This window comes from Grampus griseus (assembly GCF_964374135.1).
Source record: "Grampus griseus genome assembly, chromosome: 6".
Lineage (NCBI taxonomy): Eukaryota > Metazoa > Chordata > Mammalia > Artiodactyla > Delphinidae > Grampus > Grampus griseus.
Window position 1 is genome coordinate 55605250 of NC_139000.1, and position 22200 is coordinate 55627449.

At 37.0% G+C, this 22200-nt stretch overlaps 1 protein-coding gene across 1 annotated transcript in view; it reads left to right on the forward strand.

The window, feature by feature from the left end:
* Positions 1-3613: 3613 nt before the first annotated feature.
* Positions 3614-22200, forward strand: part of RIC1 (RIC1 homolog, RAB6A GEF complex partner 1) — a gene marked incomplete at its 5' end in the record, with an annotated part of 101007 nt that continues 82420 nt past the window's right edge. Inside the window, 2 exons of the mRNA XM_082656894.1 lie at positions 3614-3667; positions 5753-5860. Coding sequence (XP_082513020.1) covers positions 3614-3667; positions 5753-5860 — 162 coding nt within the window. The remainder of the gene's footprint in view (positions 3668-5752; positions 5861-22200) is intronic.

Consider the following 22200-nt stretch of genomic DNA (forward strand, 5'->3'; position numbering starts at 1 on the left):
ATTTTAAAAATTGGATTGTATATATATTTATTTACTGCATTTTAAGAATTCTTCATTTGTTTTGGATACAAGTCATTGATGCAGATACGTGATTTGCAGATATTTTTTTCCAGTTTGTAGCATGTCTTTTATTCTTTTTAGTAGTGTTTTTTGAACAGAAATATTTGATTTTTATAAGGACCAGTCTGTCAGTTTTAATAATATTTATTTTGTGAGCCATGAAATAAATACTGTGTCTTATCTAAGAACTCTTTGCCTAACCCAGGACCACAAAAGATTTTCTATATTCCTGAACTTTGATGGATCAGGTTTTACATATAGGTCTCTAAATAGGTGAATTAATTAATTAATAGATATTATACATCTATTACTGTATTTATTAGGTTATTTTGATACTTTCGTCTTTTAACTTTTATACTAGGATTAAAAGGAATTTACTTATCATTATAGTATTCTGTATTTGTCTATATATTTACCTGTACCAGTCGGTTTTATACTTTTTTTTATGCTACAGTGTTGCTGTTCTGTGACCTTTCATTTTAACCTGAAGAATTTTAACCTTTAGCATTTCTGGTGAGTAGGTCTAGTGGTGATGAACTCCGTCAGGTTTTGTTTGTTTGGGAAAGTTTTTAATTTTCCTTCTTTTTTGAAGGATAAGTTGCCAGTTATAGTATTCTTGGTTGGTGGCTTTTTTCTTTTAGCACTTAGAATATATCATCCCACTCCTTTCTGGCCTGCAAGGTTTCTGCTGAGAAATTTGCTTATAGTTCTATGGGGGTTCCCTTGTACATGGCAAGTTGCCTTTTTCTTCTGCTTTCAAAATTCTCTCTTTGGTTTGACTTTTGACAATTTAATTTGTCTCATTGGGGATTTCTTTGAGTTCCTCTTTGGGGTTCTTTGGGCTTTTTGTATCAGGGCATCCATTTCCTTCCCCAGATTTGGGAAGTTTTCAGCCATTATTTCTTTGAAAAAGTTTTCTGGTCATTTCTCTTTCTCCTGAGCATACATTGATCTGCTTGTTGGTATCTCACAAGTTCCTTAGGTTGTTTTTTTACTCTTTTTTTCATTTTTTTTTTCTTTTTGTTATTGAATGATTCCTGATGACTTTTCTTAGACCTTTTTTCTTTCTGCCTGATCTAGTCTTCTCTGGAATCCCTCTAGTGAGTTTTTATTTCAGTTATTACATTCTTTAACTTTGTGATTTCTGTTTGGTAGTTTTATATTTATATATAATAAATTATATATATATAATATGTATATAAAATATGTTTATATATATATTTTTAATTCATTTTATTTATTTTACTTTTGGCTGTGTTGGGTCTTTGCTGCTGCACACGGGCCCTCTCCAGTTGTGGCGAGCGGGGGCCACTCCTTGCTGCAGTGCACAGGCCTCTCACTGTGGTGACTTCTCCCACTGCAGAGCACGGGCTCTAGGCACGCAGGCCTCAGTAGTTGTCGCATGCGGCCTCAGTAGTTGTGGCTTGTGGGCTCTAGAGCACAGGCTCAGCAGCTGTAGCGCATGGGCCCAGCTGCTCCGTGGCATGGGAGATCCCCCTGGACCAGGGCTCGAACCTGTGTCCCCTGCATTGGCAGGCAGATTCCCAACCACTGCGCCACCAGGGAAGCCCCTATTTATGTATGTTTATTTAATAATTATTTATTTAGTATTTTGTCTTTGTTGAAATTCTTACTTTGTTCATGCATCGTTCTCCTGATCTCAGTGAACATCTTTATGATGGTTATTTTGAATTATCTGTCTAGTAAATCATATATCTCTATTTCATTAGGGTCTCTTTCTTTTTTTTTAAAAATTAATTTATTTTATTTTTGGCTGCATTGGGTTTTTGTTGCTGTGTGCGAGCTTTCTCTAGTTGCGGTGAGCAGGGGCTACTCTTTGTTGTGGTGCGCAGGCTTCTCATTGCAGTGGCTTCTCTTGTTGCGGAGCACAGGCTCTAGGCACATGGGCTTCAGCAGTTGTGGCATGTGGGCTCAGTAGTTGTGGCTCTCGGGCTCCAGAGTGCAGGCTCAGTAGTTGTGGAGCACAGGCTTAGTTCTGCGGCATGTGGGATCTTCCCGGACCAGGGCTCGAACCTGTGTCCCCTTCATTGGCAGGCGGATTCTTAACCACTGTGCCACCAGGGAAGCCCCATTAGGATCTCTTTCTATAGATTTATCTTGTGTCCTTTGGAACATATTTGCCTGTTTCTTCGTCTTCCTTGACCCTCTTTTTTGGTGTTTGTGCATTAGGCAAAGCAGCCACCTCTCCAGTCTTTATGGATTGGCCTCATACAGAAGAAGATCCCTACCAGTCAGCCCAGCCAGAGATTCTGGTGGCATCTCAAAACTATATTCTAGTTCAGCATGCTTACTTTATTCTTTGCAGCCGCCTGGTGTCTAGGTTATTCTACATCCCCTCACAGCATCAAAACAAGTGAGACTGAAGCCATTTCTCAGGCAGCCTCTAAAAAAGTTGGATCATTTGATGGTTTAGCCAATTCTTTCCCTCCCTTGGGAGAAGCTGAGGGCTACGTTTTTTCATCCACTTGCTCTGTGCTGAGCTGAGGGGAGGAGCTTTGGGAACTGGCAGCCCAAACCTCGGTCTCTATTCTCATTAGCATCTGGTGGCTAAATTATGCCAGGTCTCATTATTGCCCAGTGGAAGGCAAGACAGACCCCACCACCACCCCTTTTTTGGGCAGCCCCCAGAAAAGTTGGGGCATTGGAATTGTGGGCTAATCTTTAGCTCCCCAGGGAGAAGTTGGGGTTGGGTTTTTTATCCACTTGCTCTATACTTAGCCAGGGAGAGGGGCTATGGCAACTGCCTGCCCAAACCTCTGTCTCTGTGCTTACTAGCCCCCAGGCAGCTAGATTTTTCCAGATCCTGTCAGCACTCTGAGGCAGGTAAGTCAGAACCCATTCCTTTGAATAGGCCCCATAGAAACCGGGCTTTTGGACGTGTGGATCAACTCTTTTTTTCCCAGGGAAAAGCTGAGAGCTAGAATTATTTTCTCTGCTAACTCTGTGCTAAGCTGTGGAGAGGAGCTATTGGTGACTACCAGTCCATGCTGTTGTCTCTGTTCTCCCCCAGGTAGCTAGATTATGCCGGTTCTGACAGTGCTTCAAGACTGACAAGTTAGAAGCCTGTCCTCTGAGGATCCCTGTGGAAAGGTTGGGGCATCTGACACACAGACCACCCCTTTTCCTTTGTAGGGATTAGCTGGGAGTTGGAGGGTTTCATCCTGATTGTATGGCACTATGTTGGTGGTAGGAATTCTGGTGAGAAGGTGTCCTGAATTTCCCTACCAGCTTTGATGAGTGTGATCTCTCATTCATCCAGCATTCAGGTGCTTTTCAATTCATTTCTGTATTTCTCACAAAAGGGGATTTGTCTGCAAATTGTCGTGGGGGGGGTGGTGGAGAAGAGAATCTAGGACTTTTTACTCTGACATTTTGCTAATGTCACTGCCCCCAGGGTATTTGTTTTTAATGTTTAATTGATATTTGAAGTACAGACAACTAATGCCTAGCAGTTTTAATGTGTTTGGAGCTTTGTTAGCTTCTTAGAAACTTTTGTATTTCACTTTCAGAGATTAAAAAAACTTCTAAGGGGATGACCTATGTAACTTTGGAAAATGGCATTGTAACTCGTTATTCTAAGGCTAAAGTAGAAGTTATCCAAAAAAACTGTATTGTATTTGGTAAATTTGTTTTTTTATAGGGGTATAGTTAGCAATTGCAAAATACTATATACATATGGTAAGGTTGAACAAAGAACTAAATTAGTTGTATGAAATGATAGCCAGGTTCTCGCTGTCAGAAGAAAGTTCCAAATAAGTAAGGGAGAAGGCTAGAAAGAACCACATTGTGCTTGATTATAGTCACATATATTTTTGTTTATAAATATATGCATATATTGAAAGAAATATGTAGAGATACGTGTGTATATGTGGGTTATATAGGTTCATATACTTCCTACTGTGTTTGCTGAGAGGACCTACAAGTAATGACACCCCACTAACAGTAAGCATCTTGTTTTCAGGTCTTCTTTTCTAAATACTATCTCTAATAAAAGGGTCAGGAATCCCTGAAAAAATGGCTGATTTTAGGGCAAGGACAGACAGAGTACCAGATGACCTTGTGGAGCTTCTTGTAGTGCCAGAAACTGGATGTCCAGTTGTTCCAGCATCATTTGTTGAAAACTATCTGTTCTCCATTGTGTTGCCTTTGCTTCTTTGTCAAAGGTCAGTTGACTGTATTTATGTGTGTCTGTTTCTGGGCTATTCTTTCATTGATCTGTTTTCTATTCTTTTGCCAATACCACACTCTCTTCATGACTGTATCTTTATAGTAAGTCTTGAAGTTGGGTGGTGTCAGTCTTTCAACTTAGTTCGTTTCCTTCAATATTGTGTTGGTCGTTCTCGGTCTTTTGCCTCTCCATGTAAACCTTAGAACCAGTTTGTCAATATCTATAAAATAACTTGCTGTGATTTTGATTGGGATTGTATTGAATCTGTAGATCAAATTGGGAAGAACTGAACATCTTGAGAATACTGGGCTTTTTAATCCATGAATTTGGGATATCTCTCCATTTATTTTTTATTTTATTTTGTTCATTGAAACTTTGTAGTTTTCCTCACATAGATCCTACACATATTTTGAATTTATATCTAAATATTTTTTGTTGAAAATTCCACTTGTTCATTGCTAGTATATAGGAAAGCAGTTGACTTGTATATAATAACATTGTATCCTGCAACCTTGCCATAGTCACTTATTATTTCCACAAGTTTTTTTGTTATTGTTGTTGTTCATTCTTTCTGATTTTCTATATGGGCAGTCATGTCATCTAAGAATAAGTTGTATTTCTTTCTTCTCCATCTGTATATCTTTCATTTCCTTTTCTTGTGTTCTCCCAGTATGATTTTGAAAAGGAAGGGTAAGAGGGAGTATCCTTACTTTGTTCCTGATCTTATCAGGAAAGCTAGTTTCTTCCAGTGAGTATGTTGTTAGCTATAGGTTTTTGTAGATGTTCTTTGTCAGGTTGAAGAAGTTCCCCTCTGTTTCTAGTTTGCTGAGAGTTTTTGTCATGAATGGGTGTTGGATTTTGTCAAATTCTTTCTCTGCATCTATTTATAAGATCATGTGATTTTTTTTCCTTTAGTCTGTTGATATGATGGTGGATTATATTAATTTTCAAATGTTGAACCAGTCCTGCAGATCTATAGTAAATCCCACTTGATTATAGTATATGATTCTTTTTATACATTGTTGGATTTGATTTGCTAATATTGTGTTCAGAATTTTTGCATCTATGTGCATGAGAGCTCTTGGTTTGTCATTTTATTTTCTAATAATGTCTTTTCTGGTTTTAGTATTAGGGTAATACTGGCCTCATAGAAGGAGTTAGTATTCTCTGCTTTTATCTTGTGGAAGAGATTGTAGAAAATTTGTATAATTGCTTCCTTAAATGTTTGGTAGAATCCACCAGTGAACCCATCTGGGTCTGGTCCTTTCTGTTTTTGAAGATTATTAATTATCAATTCAATTTCTTTAATGGATATAGGCTTATTCAGATTGTTTGTCTTTATGGTTCTTTTTAGTTGATTTGCTTGGACTGTTTAAACTCATTTAATATTGGATTATGTTATCTTTTGTTATACTTCTAGAATTATTAAAATACTGTCAGTGTACTTGATGATATCTTTTACTTTTTATGAGATATTAATAAAATAAAACTGTTTTCTTCCAGCCTAGTGTATTAATCATAACCTACAAGGAACCTGCAAAATCATCTTCTCAGTTTGGATCCTACACGCAAGCTGAATGGAGGCCAGATAGTACCATGATAGCTGTGTCAGTAAGTACATTTTTCAACTTTAATGCTGTTTTCTTATGAAATCATTACATCGCATTTAAATTTAATTCTCTTAGATGAGATCCTTTCACTTTTTCACACCCATTAGTATTTACCATCTGTGATAGGAATTGCTGTACCGATTCTTCTATTCAGGTTACTCCTACTATATCGTTTTTCTTGATTCTTCTACTTCCTCCCATCCCTAAACGGTGCCTATATCCTTTTCTTTTTATTCCTCTCACTTTACTGTTTTGTCCTTGAAGTCTAATCTAGATTTTTTAAGCTTTCATCTGTATTTACATGGTATTCCCAAATTTATATTATAAATCCTGCCCTCTGTTCCCAAAGATGTCTCATAAAAATGATAAACTTTGTGTTTATGTCATACTACATTCTCATATCCATTTGGGTTTATTTCTGCATTTCTCCTCTATTCCATTAATGTGCTTAGGTCTGGTTAATTTTACCTTTTTATTGTCAGCTCTTGGGCTGTCATCATCACCTAATTCGAATTAGCAATAATACATTTATTGAGAGCACCTTCCATGTAACTATTATTATAACCGCATTAGGTGTATCATGTCTTCTAAGCTTGACACTTCGAAGTAGATACAGTTGTCCTTCGTAGTAGATTAGTGTGTTGAGGGTTTGAGAAAGTAAGTTTTATCCAAAGTTACACAGATAGTGTATATTGGAGAGAAGGACTTTAGAATTAGGTACTTAGATTCCATTTACTGTCAAGTACTACACTGATATCTCTCTGCTTTCGGTCCTTTTCCTGTTCATGCTATATAATGCTGACTGGGTTAATCATCTGAAAGTGGCTCCATAAAATAAAAAATATTGAGTAGTTCCTCACTTCCTGCAGCAAGGGTTTGCAGACTACCAACCATGTGCCAAATTTACTCTGCTTCCTGTTGTGTGTGGACCATGAACTAAGAATAGTTTTATGTTTTTAAATTATTGGAAAAAATCAAAGAGGAATAGTATTTTTGACAGGTGAAAATTATATGAAATTTAAATTTTATTATCCATCAATAATGTTGTTTTTGAGTATTAAAATGCTGATTTCTTTGCATGTTGTCTGGCCGCTTTCAAGGGACAACAGCTGAGTTGAGTAATCCTGACAGTGCCCATACATGGTGCTTTATCTCTTCACTCTTCTGCTCAGTGCAGTATAAATTATAATAAAGCATTTATAAATTCATTGTTTCAAGTGCCACGCATATTGCTATATTGTGACATGTCATATTATTTTTATTACTAGTGTATACTGATCATGTCAAAGGAATAAAAAGAGAAAAATAGATTTTGAATTTCATGCTTTTAAAGCACATGTGTATTATTTTATTACCGAATTAGATGGCAAAATATTGTGTTTATTATGGAATGACACTATAGTGATGCCAGAAGAATACAGTATAAGTTGAAATTACCCAGCTACGTACTCATCACAGTATTCCCAGCTCACTGAAATTAGTAGTCAGGAAAAATCAGAAAATTTAAAATGGATTATCTCATCACATCAGATTTTTTTCACAAAAATAAAAAATTAAAATGAAGGTGCAATCAAAGTAAGTTTGCTTGGTTCTTATGATGAATTGACAAATGTTAATACTGCTCAGTTTATTTGAATATCAAGACAGAATGTGAAATGACTAAGAATTACTCCCCATGAATAGCATGTGTGGGACAACTTCAGGTGAAAAAAATTTTCAAAGTTGAGAAAACACTAATTCAATACAACCTGAAGTAGAATCCACTAAGGTGTCTTGATTGATGGTGGTAAAAACATGGAGCAGAAAAAGGCTTCAGTTGGACAGATTTACAAAGCTTATGAATATGTAAACATTTAAAACTGATGGTTATTTTAAGTTTTCGTCAGAAATAGAAGCTGAATATCCTGACTTGCCCAAGACCACAGTCTTTTGATGGCTTAGCAGTTAGTGGTAAACATTTATTGTGAATTTTTTGAGCTCATGTGTGAGGTTGAAATTTTTTGAACTTGAGGAACCACTCTTAATCACCTGTGGGACATTGAATGGCTTTGGAAAATAGCTTTGCTGCAGACTTGATAATGTTTCCTAATGAATTTAAAACTATAAAGCAAAACAGCGCTTGTATGTGAAACTTATATGTGGTTAAGCCATTTTGATGACAGCTAATGTTTGAATTACAAGTAAAGTCAGGCTGTCAAAAGTTAACAAGAAGATGTCTATTTCCAAGAAAAATTAGCAATAGGTATTTTTTCTAAGGTCAAACCACAGTTCAAGTAGTATTTTTTGGATCTTGATGCAGTTGCAAAAGAAATTTCCATATTCATAATCCATTAATTGTGCAAATGAGGAGTGCTTCCACCTAACCTTCAGTTGGAAGTGATTACAATGTAATGACATGTTAATAGGCAAACATAGAAGAAATCTGGTAGACTTTATAATTGCCTACCAAGTGATGAATGTATTCAATTACAATCATATGCTCATGGGTTGATATCAGTATTTGGCAGTACTGGTTTGAAAACACATTTTCACATATAAATATGTAAAATCACATTACAGACTAGCATTAAGAGGAAACTTTGCAATTGATTTTGATCGTGGGAACACTAACTTTATTTTTAATTGAAATATAGTTGGTTTGCAATGTTGTGTTTCTGGTGTACAGCAAAGTGATTCAGTTATGTACATATATGTTTATATTTATTTATTTATTTTTCATATCATTTTCCATTATGGTTTGTTACAAGATATTGAATATAGTTTCCTGTGCTGTGCAGTAGGACCTTGGTTTTTTTTTTTATATATATAGTAATTTGTATTGGCTAATTCCAAGCTCCTAATTTATCCCTCCTCCACCCCCATCCCCGTTTGGTAACCATAAGTTTGTTTTCTGTGTCTGTGACTCTGTTTCTGTTTTATACATAAGTTCATTTGTATCATATTTCAGATTCCACATGTAAGTGATATAATGTGGTATTTGTCTCTTTCTGTCTGCCTACTTCACTTAGTATGATTATCTCTAGGTCCATCCATGTTGCTGCAAATGGGCATTATTTCATTCTTTTTTATGGCTGAGTAGTATTTCGTATATATATACACAACATCTTTATCCATTCATCTGTTGACGGACACTTAGGTTGCTTCCATGTCTTGGTGATTGTAAATAGTGCTGCTCTGAACATTGGGGTGTATGTATCTTTTCAAATTAGACTTTTCCTTTTTTCCAGACCATATGCTCAGGAGTGGGCTTGCTGGATCATATGGTAAACTCTGTTTTCCATAGTGGCTGCACCAGTTTACATTTCCACCAACAGTATAGGAGAGTTCCCTTTTCTCCATACCCTCTTTGGCATTTAATATTTGTAGACTTTTTGATAACGGCCATTCTGCCAGTGTGAGGTGATACCTCACTGTAGTTTTTTTTTTTTTTTTTTTTTTGCTGTACGCGGGCCTCTCACTGTTGTGGCCTCTCCCGTTGTGGAGCACAGGATCCGGACGCACAGGCTCAGCGGCCACGGCTCATGGGCCTAGCCGCTCCGTGGCATGTGGGATCTTCCCGGACCGGGGCACGAACCCATGTCCCCTTCATCGGCAGGCGGACTCTCAACCACTGCGCCACCAGGGAAGCCCCTCACTGTAGTTTTGATTTGCATTTCTCTGATCATTAGCGATGTGGAGCATCTTTTCATGTGCCTGTTGGCCATCTGTATGTCTTCTTTGGAGAAATGTCTGTTTAGGTCTTCTGCCCATTTTTTGATTGGGTTGTTTGATTTTTTGTTATTGAGTTGTATGAGCTGTTTGTATATTTTGGAAATTAAGCCCTTGTTGGTCACATCATTTGCAAATATTTTCTCCCATTCCATAGGTTTTCTTTTCATTTTGTTCATGGTTTCCTTTGCTGTGCCAAAGCTTATAAGTCTGAATAGGTCCCATTTTTTAATTTTTGTTTTTATTTCTATTGCCTTAGGAGACTGACCTAAGAAAACACTGCTACAGTTTGTGTCAGAGAATGTTTCACCTATGTTCTCTTCTAGGAGTTTTATGGTGTCCTGTCTTATATTTAAGTCTTTAAGCCACTTAGAGTTTGTTTTTGTGTGTGGCGTGAGAGTGTGTTCTAACTTCACTGATTTACATGCAGCTGTCCAGCTTTCCCAGCACTACTTGCTGAAGAGACTTCTTCAGCAAGAAGTAGAAGAAGAAGAGACGACTTCTTGCCTCCTTTGTCAAAGATTGACTGAGTGTGGGTTTATTTCTGGGCTCTCTGTTCCATTTATGCATGTGTCTGTTTTTGTGCCAGTACCATGCCATGCTGTTTTGATTACTGTAGCTTTGTAGCATTTTCTGAAGTCTGGGAGAGTTATGCCTCCTGCTATGTTCTTTTTCCTCAGGATTGCTTTGACACTTCTGGGTCTTTTATGGTTCCATATAAATTTTAGGATTATTTGTTCTAGTTCTGTGAAAAAGGTCATGGGTAATTTTATGCTAGGGATTGCCTTAAATCTGTAGATGCTTTGAGTAGTATGGCCATTTTAACAATATTAATTTTTTCAGTCCAAAAGCATGAAATGTCTTTCCATTTCTTTGAGTTACCTTCAGTTTCCTTTATCAGTGTTTTATAATTCTCAGCATATAAGTCTTTAACCTCCTTGGTCAGTTTTATTCCTAAGTATTTTATTTCAGTTTTTGGATGCAGTTTTAAAGAGATCTTTTTTTTTTTAACTTTCTGATATTTCATTGGTAGGGTAAAGAGGTGCAACTGATTTCTGTATGTTAATCTTGTATCCTGCTACGTTGCTGAATTCGTTTATCAGTTCTAGTAGTTTTTGTGTGGAGTTTTTAGGGTTTTCAATATATAGTATCTTGTCATCTGTGTATTATGACAATTTTACCTCTTCCCTTCCAATTTGGATACCTTTTATTTCCTTTTCTTGTCTGATTGCTTTGGCTAGGACTTCCAATATTATGTTGAATAGAAGTGGTGATAGTGGGCATCCTTGTCTTGTTCTAGATTTTAGCAGGAAGGCTTTCAGCTTCTCCCCATTGAGTATTATGTTGGCAGGGGAACATTAACTTTAAACCTCAATTAAGCAAAAAATATTATCCCCACAAAAAGAATTTCATTCTCTTTAGTGGATATATATTACAAAGAAAAATTGTACTAAATTTTCATCACTATTATATTTAGAATTTTGTAACAGTAAAATTTATGAAAATTTGTTTTCTCTCTGTAATCTTGTGTTGTTGTTTTTCTGTATTTTGATGCTTTGACGCTGGCCCTGGAGAGACTGCCCCTCTCAGGGCTAGCCAATTTCTAGAGATAGTAAAGGATTACCTGCTAATGTTCCTTTCATGTGCAAACCAAACACTTCACAGCCTGTACCCTCAACCACATCCTTTATGGAGCTCTTTACCTAGGGCCACTATTCCCCACTCCTAATTACCCCAGAGCCAGTTACCAGATAACTAGAAACAGCCTCTACAGAAACAATTTCACAATAATTTATTAACCTTTGCATATACTAAATATTAAGAAAACAAAGAAGTTAGGAATTATTTCTGTTCTCAAGTTGGGGGTGGGTAAAATACATATGTAAGAGAAGATAACAAACAATTTACTCTTTTTGGCTACTGAAAGTCCAGTTTTTATTTTACCTGGTTATTGCTTATAGTCTTTTTCTAGAAGATACATCTCCATACAACTGGAGATGTCATGATGAACATAAATTTAGCTGTTGTAGTCTGGTTTATGTTAAATAGGCTAAGTAAATGCTGACCTGATTCAAGTGATTTAAGTTAATTCATCTCTGTTTGTATAATTTAAAACATGAATTTATGGTTTAGCTTATATGAATTATAAGTTCATAAATGGACTTTATGAAAAATAGACTTTTTTAGAGCAATTTTAAGTTAACAGCAAAATTGAGAGGAAGCTATAGAGATTTCTTGCATTACTCCCTGCCCCAACACATGCATAGCCTCCCCCCATTATCCTCCACTAGAGTGATACATTTGTTACAATTGGTGAATCTACATTCACCATCATTATCACCCAGAGCCCATAGTTTGCATTACGGTGCACTTTTGGTGTTGTACATTGTGTGGGTTTGGATGAATTTATAATGACATGTATCCATGATTATAGTATATAAAGAGTAGTTTCACTGCCCCTCAAAGCCTCTGTGCTTTACCTATTTATCCCTTCATATCCCATAACCCCTGGCAGCCACTGATCTGTTTTATTGTCTTCATAGTTTTGCTTTTTCTAGAATGTCGTATAATTGGAATCATACAGTATGTAGCCTTTTCAGATTAGCTTCTTTCACTTAGTAGTATGCATTTAACGTTCTTCCATGTCTTTTCATGACTTGATAGCTCATTACTTTTTAGCATGAATATTAAATCATGGGATGTATTACAGTTTACACATTCACCTACTGAAGGACATCTTGGTTGCTTCCAAATTTTAGCAGTTATGAATAAAGCTGGTATAAACATCTATGTGCAGGTTTTTGTATGGACATGTTTTCAACTCCTTTCATGCGCTGAGGTGCGCTTGCTGGGTTGTATGGTAAAACTATGTTTAGTTTTGTAAGAAACTGCCAAACTGTCTTCCAGAGTGGCTGTACCATTTTGTATTCCCATCAGCAATGAATGAGAGTTCCTGTTACTCCACATCTTTGACAGTGTTGTTAGTGTTTTGGATTATGATCATTCTAATAGGTGTATAGTGGTATCTCCTTGTTTTAGTTTGCATTTTTCTCACGACATATGCTCTGGAATATCTTTTCATATGCTTATTTGCCATCCATATATCTTTGGTGAGGTGCATGTTAAGGTCTTTGGCCCATTTTTTAGTTGGGTTGTTTGTTTTCTTATTTTTGAATTTTAAGAGTTTTTTGTTATTTTGGGTAACAGTCCTTTATCAGATATGTCTTTTGCAAATATTTTCTGCCAACCTGTGGCTTCTCTTTTCATTCTTTTGACAGATTTTTTGCAGAGCAGACGTTTGTAATTTTAATGATGTCAGGCTTACCAGTTTATTTCATCGATTGTGCCTTTGGTGTTGTATCTAAAAGTCATCACCAAACCGAGGTCATGTAGATTTTCTGTTATGTTATCTTTTAGGAGTTTTATAGTTTTGAGAATTGGATTTTTAAAAGTTTTAGTTTTTAATAAGGGGGATAAATGTTCGATGAAGAAAATCTGAGAATTGTAGAGATAAACAAGAAAAAATAAATAACTTCACTACTCACAGATAATCATTAATTTTTACTTATGTTCCTATACCTTTTTAACGGTTGTTTGCAGATACACTTATATTTAATAGTACATAGAATTTGAAAGGCTATTGAAGTCTGTTTGTTTTTAAATCCAAAGTGATATTACTATAAGTGACTGTTAATGTCACCTGTTCATGAGGAGCACATTTGATAAATCTGTGAGTTTTCATAGGTAGAGCATTATTGAAAACATATTTTTTTCTTTATAGAAAGCTACTGTACAGCTTTTTTGACATGTTATATCATGAACAATGTCTCACTTCAACATTTTTCTGTAACTTGATTTTGAATGTTTGCATAGGATTCTAACTTACAGATGAGTAGATTTAAATAGATAAATATGGAAATTTTCATTATTTTCACACAAAATTAACATCTTAATTTACACATTACTCTGCAATTTGATTTTTTTCACTTAGTATATTATGACTACCCTTCTAGATTAATACATACACTCTAACTTATTAGTTTTAGTATTTGTATAATATTCCATAGTGTGGAAGTTTCTTATACTCTTTGCTATTCTTCTAATGGACCTTTGGCAACTATAAACAGTGCTACAGTAAACATCGTTATACATATACCCTTTTGTATTGGCGCATTTATTTCTTTAGGGCACTTTTCCCTATGTAGGATTGCTGGGTCAAAGTGTGTATGTATATTCTTTTTAATGAGTATTGCCAAATCATTTTTTCATAAAATTGTGTCAGTTTCCAGAGTCACTCCTATGTGTTCTTAAGATTCCTGTTTACCTACATTGTGCCTGCATTGGATTGGTGAAAAATGGTCTTGTCATTTTAATTTCCATTTGTTTAATTTCTATTGCTAGTGAGGTTTGGCATCTTTTCCTATATTTATTGGCCCTTTGCAGTTCCTCTTCTGTAGGTTGCCTGTGTTTGTCCATTTTTCTTTTTTTCTTTAATTTATTTGGTTGCACCGGGTCTTAGTTGTGGCTCGCGGGCTCCTTAGTTGTGGCACACAGGCTCCTTAGTTGTGGCATGTGAACCGTTACTTGCGGCATGCGTGTGGGATTTAGTTCCCTGACCAGGGATCGAACCCAGACCCCCTGCATTGGGAGTGCGGAGTTTTATCCACTGTGCCACCAGGGAAGTCCCTGTCCATTTTTCAAACCCAGAATATTAGTTCCATATCTTTTTGCTTGTTATTTTCACTATAGCTTCAATGCCAAGAGCATTTTCTGCACACAGTGGGCATTCATATATTAAATAATATCTGAACGTACTGTTCTTTAAGCATGGTGAAGGATATCCTGTCTAGGTACAGGATTCTTAGATTGAGATTCTTTTTTTTTTTTTTCCTAGCCATGAGGTAATGTTCTAGTGCCCTCTGGTTTCTAGGGTTATTAGTGAGAAGTCTAGTGTTAATCTGAGTCTTTTCCCTTTTCAGGCAACCTATTCTTTTTCTATGAAAGATTTTTCTCTTTGTGATTGAAATTAAGTTATTTTTACTTACAAGATTGTATCTTTTTTTTTTTCCATTAAATTGTCTCCCTCTGCCTGCCTCCCTCCTTCCCACCCCGGGCCAATCCACCCAAATTAAACCTGAGTCTTAGGCGTTTCAATCTGAAGACTTCAGTCTGTTTCTGCAGCTAGGGATTTTTTTTTCTCTTTTTCCTAAATAAGAGAAGAATAGAACAAGGTTTGTCTTGTTTTCTTCCCTTTTTTTTTTTATTGGAGTATAATTGCTTTACAATGGTGTGTTAGTTTCTGCTTTATAACAAAGTGAATCAGTTATACATATGTTCCCATATCTCTTCCCTCTTGCGTCTCCTTCCCTCCCACCCTCCCTATCCCACCCCTCCAGGCGGTCACAAAGCACCGAACTGATCTCCCTGTGCTATGCGGCTGCTTCCCACTAGCTATCTACCTTACGTTTGGTAGTGTATATATGTCCATGCCTCTCTCTTGCTTTGTCACAGCTTACCCTTCCCCTTCCCCATATCCTCAAGTCCATTCTCTAGTAAGTCTGTGTCTTTATTCCTATATTACCCCTAGGTTCTTCATGAAATTTTTTTTCTTAAATTCCATATATATGTGTTAGCATACCTGTTTTCTTTCTTTAATTCATTATTTGCAGAGCTCCTGAATTTGTCTTCCAAGTCTCTTACCTTTCAGTAATGATTTTATCGAGAAGGGACAAGCTGTCAAGATGGCAGCATAGAAGGACGTGGAGCTCACGTCCTCCCACAGATACATACAATAATACATCTACAAGTGGAGTAGTTCTCACAGAATACACACTGAAAGCTGGCAGAAGATCTAATACAACCAAAGCTGCAAGAAAGATGCCCACGTAACTGGTTAGGATGAAAGGGGAAATAAAAAGGAATCAGGACAGGACCTGGACCCCTGGGAGGGACCTGTGAAAGAAGAAAGGTTTCCTCACCCTGGGAACCTCCTTCACCAGCTGGGAGGTCCACTGGGACAGATAGGGAGCTTCAGAGACGAATACAGGAGCCAGCTTATAGCCAGGTAGGGTAGAGGGAGACCAGCATAGACGGTCCTTGCACATTGGTGCACTTTCCAGCCCGACATGCAGGCCTGCCGGTATGTGCAGGGGCTGGATGCTGAAACTCGGGCTTCAGTGGACAGACCTGGTGAGGGGACTTGGTTTGGCTGTGCAGAGATAGCCTGAAGGGCCTGAAGTGTGGTCTGGGATGCAACTGGCACGGAGCGCAGGTCTGCCATAGGAGCCCCATTGTCAACACACGAAGGGAAGGGTGTGGGCCCACCATGGCAGCCTCATTGTCAGCATGCTCCCAGCGGGGCATGGCTGCAGCCACTGCGGACTTTAGAAATGTGCACCAGCAAGTTTTGGGAGCGTGCAAGCGCCACCAGAGTGGGTGTGCACGTGCAAAGGCAGGGCTGAAATCTGAGCAGATTACCAGCACTCCGATAGTGGGTGCAGGAGTGACTTTGGTGGGTTTTCGCACCAGTGGCGTTGTGAGCATGCACATCCCTGAGAAATGTATGAGTCTGTTGTTTATTGATGCTCCTGTAGCGGAGGCTGGTTTGAAGGCAGTGCCAGCAATATTGTACTTTGTGGGCGCACACACCGGGTGGCAGGTGATATCACGGAGTTGCACGTCCTGGTGGACAGCTGCTGGAGAAAAATACACAGAGGCCCCTTTCCTAGTGAGAGCTTTCCAGTCCTGCCTACCTCACACTGTAGCTTAGAACTGGATCTGGGGGCTTCTACTCCAACAATTGGGGAGCAGACCCTGCTCCCAACAGGGCTGTGACAACCACAGAGCAAAGAAGAGGCCCCGCCCAACATCCAGTGCAAGCTCTGGTCACCACAACACAACCCGTCTGTCAGGGGGATAACGGCCAGAACATGGCAGGCATCCATACCAAATACAGGCCTTGCACCAAAAACACTGGACTCACACAGGCTACACAGGGATGCTCCCAAATAAAAAACAGCCCTTTAAGACCACAGTAGATAACTGTTTCTCCTAAATTCAGAGAGAGAAATATGAGTAAAGTGAAAAATTGGAGGAACTACTCCCAATTAAAAGAACAAGAGAAATCCCCTGAAAGAACACAAAATGAAAGAAACCTCTCCATTCTACCAAACACTGAGTTCAAAAAGGAGGTAATAAAAATGCTAAAGAAATTAAGAAAGATTATTGATAGAAATGCAGATCACTGTAGCAAGGAACTAGAAACTATAAAGAGGAGCCAGTCAAAATTAGACAGTTCAATTGCCAAGATAAAAACTGAGCTAAAGGCAATGAACAGTGGACTAAATAAGGCAGAAGAATGAATAAGTGATCTGGATGATAGAATAACAGAAATCACCCAATCAGAACAGCAGACAGAAAGACAAGAGAAAAAAAAAATTGAAAGCAGCATACGAGATCTATGGGGTAATGTTAAGCCTTCCAATCTACGCATAATAGAGATCCCAGGAGAAGAAAAAGAGGATTGAAAGTGTATTTGAAGAAATTATGGCTGAAAACTTCCCAAATCTAAAGAAGGAAACATATCTAGGTACAGGAAGCACAGAGGGTTGCAAACAAAATGAACTAAAACAGACCTACACTGAGACGTGTTATAATTAAAATGTCAGAATTTAAAGATGAAGAGAGGATTCTTAAGGCATCAAGAGAAAAACAGTCAGTCAGTTACAAGGGAACCCCCATACGGCTATCAGCTGATTTCTCTACAGAAACTTTGCAAGCCGGAAGGGAGTGGCAAGATATATTCAAAGTCATGAAAGGGAAAAATCTGCAACCTAGGATACTGTACCCAGCAAAATTATCATTTAGAGTAGAAGGGGAGATAAAGAATTTCCCAGACAAGCAAAAACTAAAAGAATACAGCAATACTAAACCTATCCTAAAAGAAATATTGAAAGGTCTTTTCTAAATAGAAAAGAAGCAAGACTCTATAAGAAAGAGAAATCACAATAGGAAAGGCAAGTACGTAAAGGGATTGTTTGATCACCTAAGGAAGCCAGTACATAGATTTTTTAAAAAATCAAAAAATTTTGTGAAAGTGATTATAATTACAATGAACAGCAAGAGGATAACATGAAGATGTAAAATAGGACATCAGAGTCACAAAATGTAGGGGAGGGGAGTAAGAAAATATAGATCTTTTAGAATGTGTTTGAACTTATATGACTACCTGTCTAAAGCAAGGAGATATAGTAATGGGTTAACATATTTGAAAATCAGGGTAACCACGAATCAAAAACACACAATAGATTACAAAAAATAAAAAGAAAAGAACTCAAGGATAATACGAAAGAAAACTGTCAACCCACAAAAGGAAAACAAAAAGAAGAAAGGAACAAAAGACAAATACAAAATCAACTGGAAAACAAGGTTTAAAATGGCAATAAAGACATATCTACTTATCAGTAATTACTTTAAATGTCAATGGACTAAATGCTCTGATCAAAAGACAGAGTGGCAGACTGGATAACAAAACAAGAACCTATAGCATGCTGCCTACAAGAGACCCACTTTAGGGTAAAAGGAACACATAGACTGAAAATGAGGGGATGGAAAAAGATACTTCATGCAAATCGACATGACAGGAAAGTGGGGGTAGCAATACTCGTATCAGACAAAATAGACTTCAAAGCAAAGGCCATAAAGAAAGACAGAAAAGGACACTATACAATGATAAAAGGATTAATATAAGAAGAGGATAGCATATGTTAACATGTATGCACCCATATGGGAACACCTGAATACATAAAACAAACACTCCTCTAAAGGTAGGTAATTTTATTGCTTCCACCATATAGTAGAGCTAACTATGGTAGACAGGTTAAAGCACCTGCCCCAGATTACATAAATACTATGTGCCTAAGATCACATCACTGATAATGGAATTCTAACCCATGAAGGCTGGTTCTAGAATTTGAAAGTCTTAATAATTTTGCCTTGCTGCCTTTCTCTGTTAGCATGGTTGTTTGATCTTACTAGCTATTATGGAATAAAGCTGAATCTAGGAGACGCTTTGAAATTTGCTTCTACAAAAAAAATCATTGATCGACTGTGTGAGAAGGATATACAGTTGTATGACCTATAGAGCAATACATCATCACTCTCTGCACATTAAGTCAAAGCCAAAGCAGTCATCCCCATTTAATTTTCTTATGGCCTTCCCCCTGATCCCCAGGTATAGTCATTGTATGCTCTGACATGTCAGTATTAAAAATTCTAGTACTGTATCATCAACAGAACCACAGTCACCTCCTTATCAACTTGTACCTTAGAAAGAAATCTCACTGACACTGTTTTTTAATGGGGTGTGAGAAAGAAAATCCTTTACCATTTTAAGAATTGGCCCATAGCTTTTGGGAGTGTGCATTCTCTGAGCATCAGAAGTAGAATATCATTTTTGTAGACATGTTACCAGACCATAAATATCCTTACAGTTTTCCTCAGTTTTAGACAATTGATCTATATCCATGCGCAAGGAACATTAAAATGAATTTGAAGTACTGTCTCATTTCTAGGACTGTGTCTGGCAAATAGTAGCACCAGCATATTTAGGCATATGCGTAAGTATTTTTATTGAGGCTTTGCTTATAATAGGAAAAAACCTGGAGTCCCTTGGTTCTGTGTTCCCATCCAATCACCAGTATTTTGCTAAGTCCTGTCTCTAGTTTACTGCCATCCTCTTCTCTTTATTCTCGTTGTCATTGCCTTAGCACAGGCTTTTAGTATCTTTTGTAGATTGCCTAGAACTCAAAACTTTCAGTTACATTTTTTTGTCTACTTGAAATGCATCTAAATTATGCATAGCTATTTCTGAATCACAGCTTTTATTTTTTAAAATATTTATTTATTTATTTGGCTGTGCCGGGTCTTAGTTGTGGCACGCGGGATCTTGGTTGCAGCATGTGGGATCTTTAGTTGCAGCATGCGGGGTCTTTAGTTGAGGCATGCGAACTCTTAGTTGCGGCATGTGGAATCTAGTTCCCTGACCAGGGATCGAACCCGGGCCCTCTGCACTGGGAGCTTGGAGTCTTAGCCACTGGACCACCAAGGAAGTCCCACTTATATTATTCTTACTTTAAACCTTTTGGTGGCTTCCCATTGCATTCAAAATGTGTTCCAAACTTCTTAGCCTGGTATTCAGAGCATCTTGTGCTCTGGCCTCTACCTGCCATTCCAACTCTATTTCTCATTGCTACTCTTAATATTCTCTTTCACACCCAGCTAAATGGAAATGTAGATTGTTTTGCCACAACATGAGTTACTGTGACATGAATTAGAATATAATTTATTTATAAATAAGGGAAAGACATCAGTTTAATTTAGAATTCCTGTTGTTTCATTGTGATTTTTTTTCCCGTTCCCAGCATGTTAATGTATTGAGTCACCAAATAACAGCTGAAAGCAAAGTATTATAAGAGAGTGGAATACAGCAAATTGTAGAGGAGTACAGTGTTCTAAATAGTACCCATTCATCTCTCTTTTTTTTTTTTCTTTTTTTTTCCCATCTTGGTGTGACCAGACACTGTTTTGGAAGTGATTACTCTGCTATTCTCCTGGATCTCTTTGAATTTTGCTCTTGTCTCCATAACTTGGTGTCTTTAAATCATACTATTTATACTTCCTTAAATTATACTATTTTTGTTAGGGTTGTTATTTTTCACAGTTAACCATTATCTTCAAAATGGTGGCTCAAAACAGCCATTTGTTTACTCTCATTCTGTGATTTGCACTGGGTTTGGTCAAATGGTTCTCCTGATCTCACCTCTAGTACTGATGTGGCTACAGTCATTTGACAGCTCCACTGATGCTGGATAGCCCCTTAGTTACATATCTGGTAGTTGACTGTAGCTGTCTGTTCTGGTTTCTTTGTGACCTCTTATTTTCCAGTAGGCTAGATAAGGCCTTTCTTGTGATGGTAGAAGCTTTTCAAGAAGCAGAAGTTTCTAAGTCGAACCATCACTTCCATTCCTCTTTTCTAAATAGCTTTATTGAAGTACTGTTGATATACAATAAATTGCACATGTTTGAAATGTACAATTAGATAAATTTTGAAACCATAACTACAGTCAAGATAGTGAACAGATCCATCACAGGTTTCCTTGTACCCTTTTGTAATTCCTCCATCCTGCCATGATTCACCTCCCTCTAAAACCAATTACTGATTTGCTTTCTGTCACTACAGATTACTAGAGTTTTAAACAAATGGAATCATACAGTATGTGCTATGACATTTTTCTAATTTCTTTTACTCAGCATAATTTTGAGATTCATGCATGTTGTCATGGATCAGTAGTTAATGCTGAGTATCTTATTGAATATAACACAGTTGGTTTATCCATTTATCTGTTGATGGGCATTTGAGTTGTTTATAGTTTTGGGCTATTTTAAATAAAAGTGCTATGAACATTCATGTACAAATCTTTATATGGGCATATATTTCCTTTTATCTTGGGTAAATAGCCATGAATGGAACAGCTAGATCGTAAGGTAGGTCCCTTATGTTTAACTTTTTAAGGACACGCTAAACTTTTTACGAAGCAGTTGTACCATTTTACATTCCTACCAGCAGGGTACAAGAGTTCTCATTCCTCTTTGCCAACCTAAGGTGTGCCTTTTTAATTTTAGCTATTCTAATGGCTGTGTGGTGGTATCCCATTATAGTTTTAATTTACATTTCTCTAATAACTAATGATGTTGAACATCTTTTCATTTGTTTATTTGCCATGTGTGTTTTCTGTGGTAAAGTGTCTTTTCAGATCATTCGCCCATTTTATTTATTGGGTTCTTTGCTTTCTTATTGTTGAGTTTCTAGAGTTCTTAGTGTATTTTGGATTCAAGTCCTTTATTACACATATGCTTTACGAAGAATTTCTCCTAGTATGTTACTTGTCTTTTCATTCTCTTAACACTATTTTTTGAATGCGTGAAGTACTTAATTTTGATGATGTCTGGTTCATTAGTTTATTTTTTAATGGCTCTTATCTTCTTCCTATGCTTTCTTCTAGAAGTCTTATGATTTAGGTTTTATATTTAGGTCTCTGATATATGTTGAGTTAATTTTTATATATGGTGCAGGATATGGATCTAAGTTAATTATTTGCATATTGATATTCAGTTGTTCCAGCACCGTTTGTTGAAAAGGTTATCCTTTCTATATTGCATTTCTTTTGCATCTGTGTCATAAATCTGTTGTCCACATGTATGTGGGGTTTTGTCTGTGTTCTCTATTCAGTTCCATGATATATTTGTCTGTGTTAATACAGTATTACTTTTGATTACTCTAGCTTTGTAATAATTTTTGAAATCACAGTGTGTTACTTTTTCAACTTTGTTTTCAAAGTTGTTTTCAGTGTTTTAGGACCTTTTGTTTCTGTATGAATTTTAGCATCAGCTTGTCGGTTTCTATGAAAATACCTGCTGAGATTTTGACTGGCATTGCATTGGATATGTGGATCCATTTGGGGGGAGTTGTCATCTTAGCAGTATTGAATCTTCTGACCTATGAACAACATATATCTCTTCCTTTATTTAGATATTTTTAACTTTGTCAATGTTTTGTTATCAGTGTACAAGTAT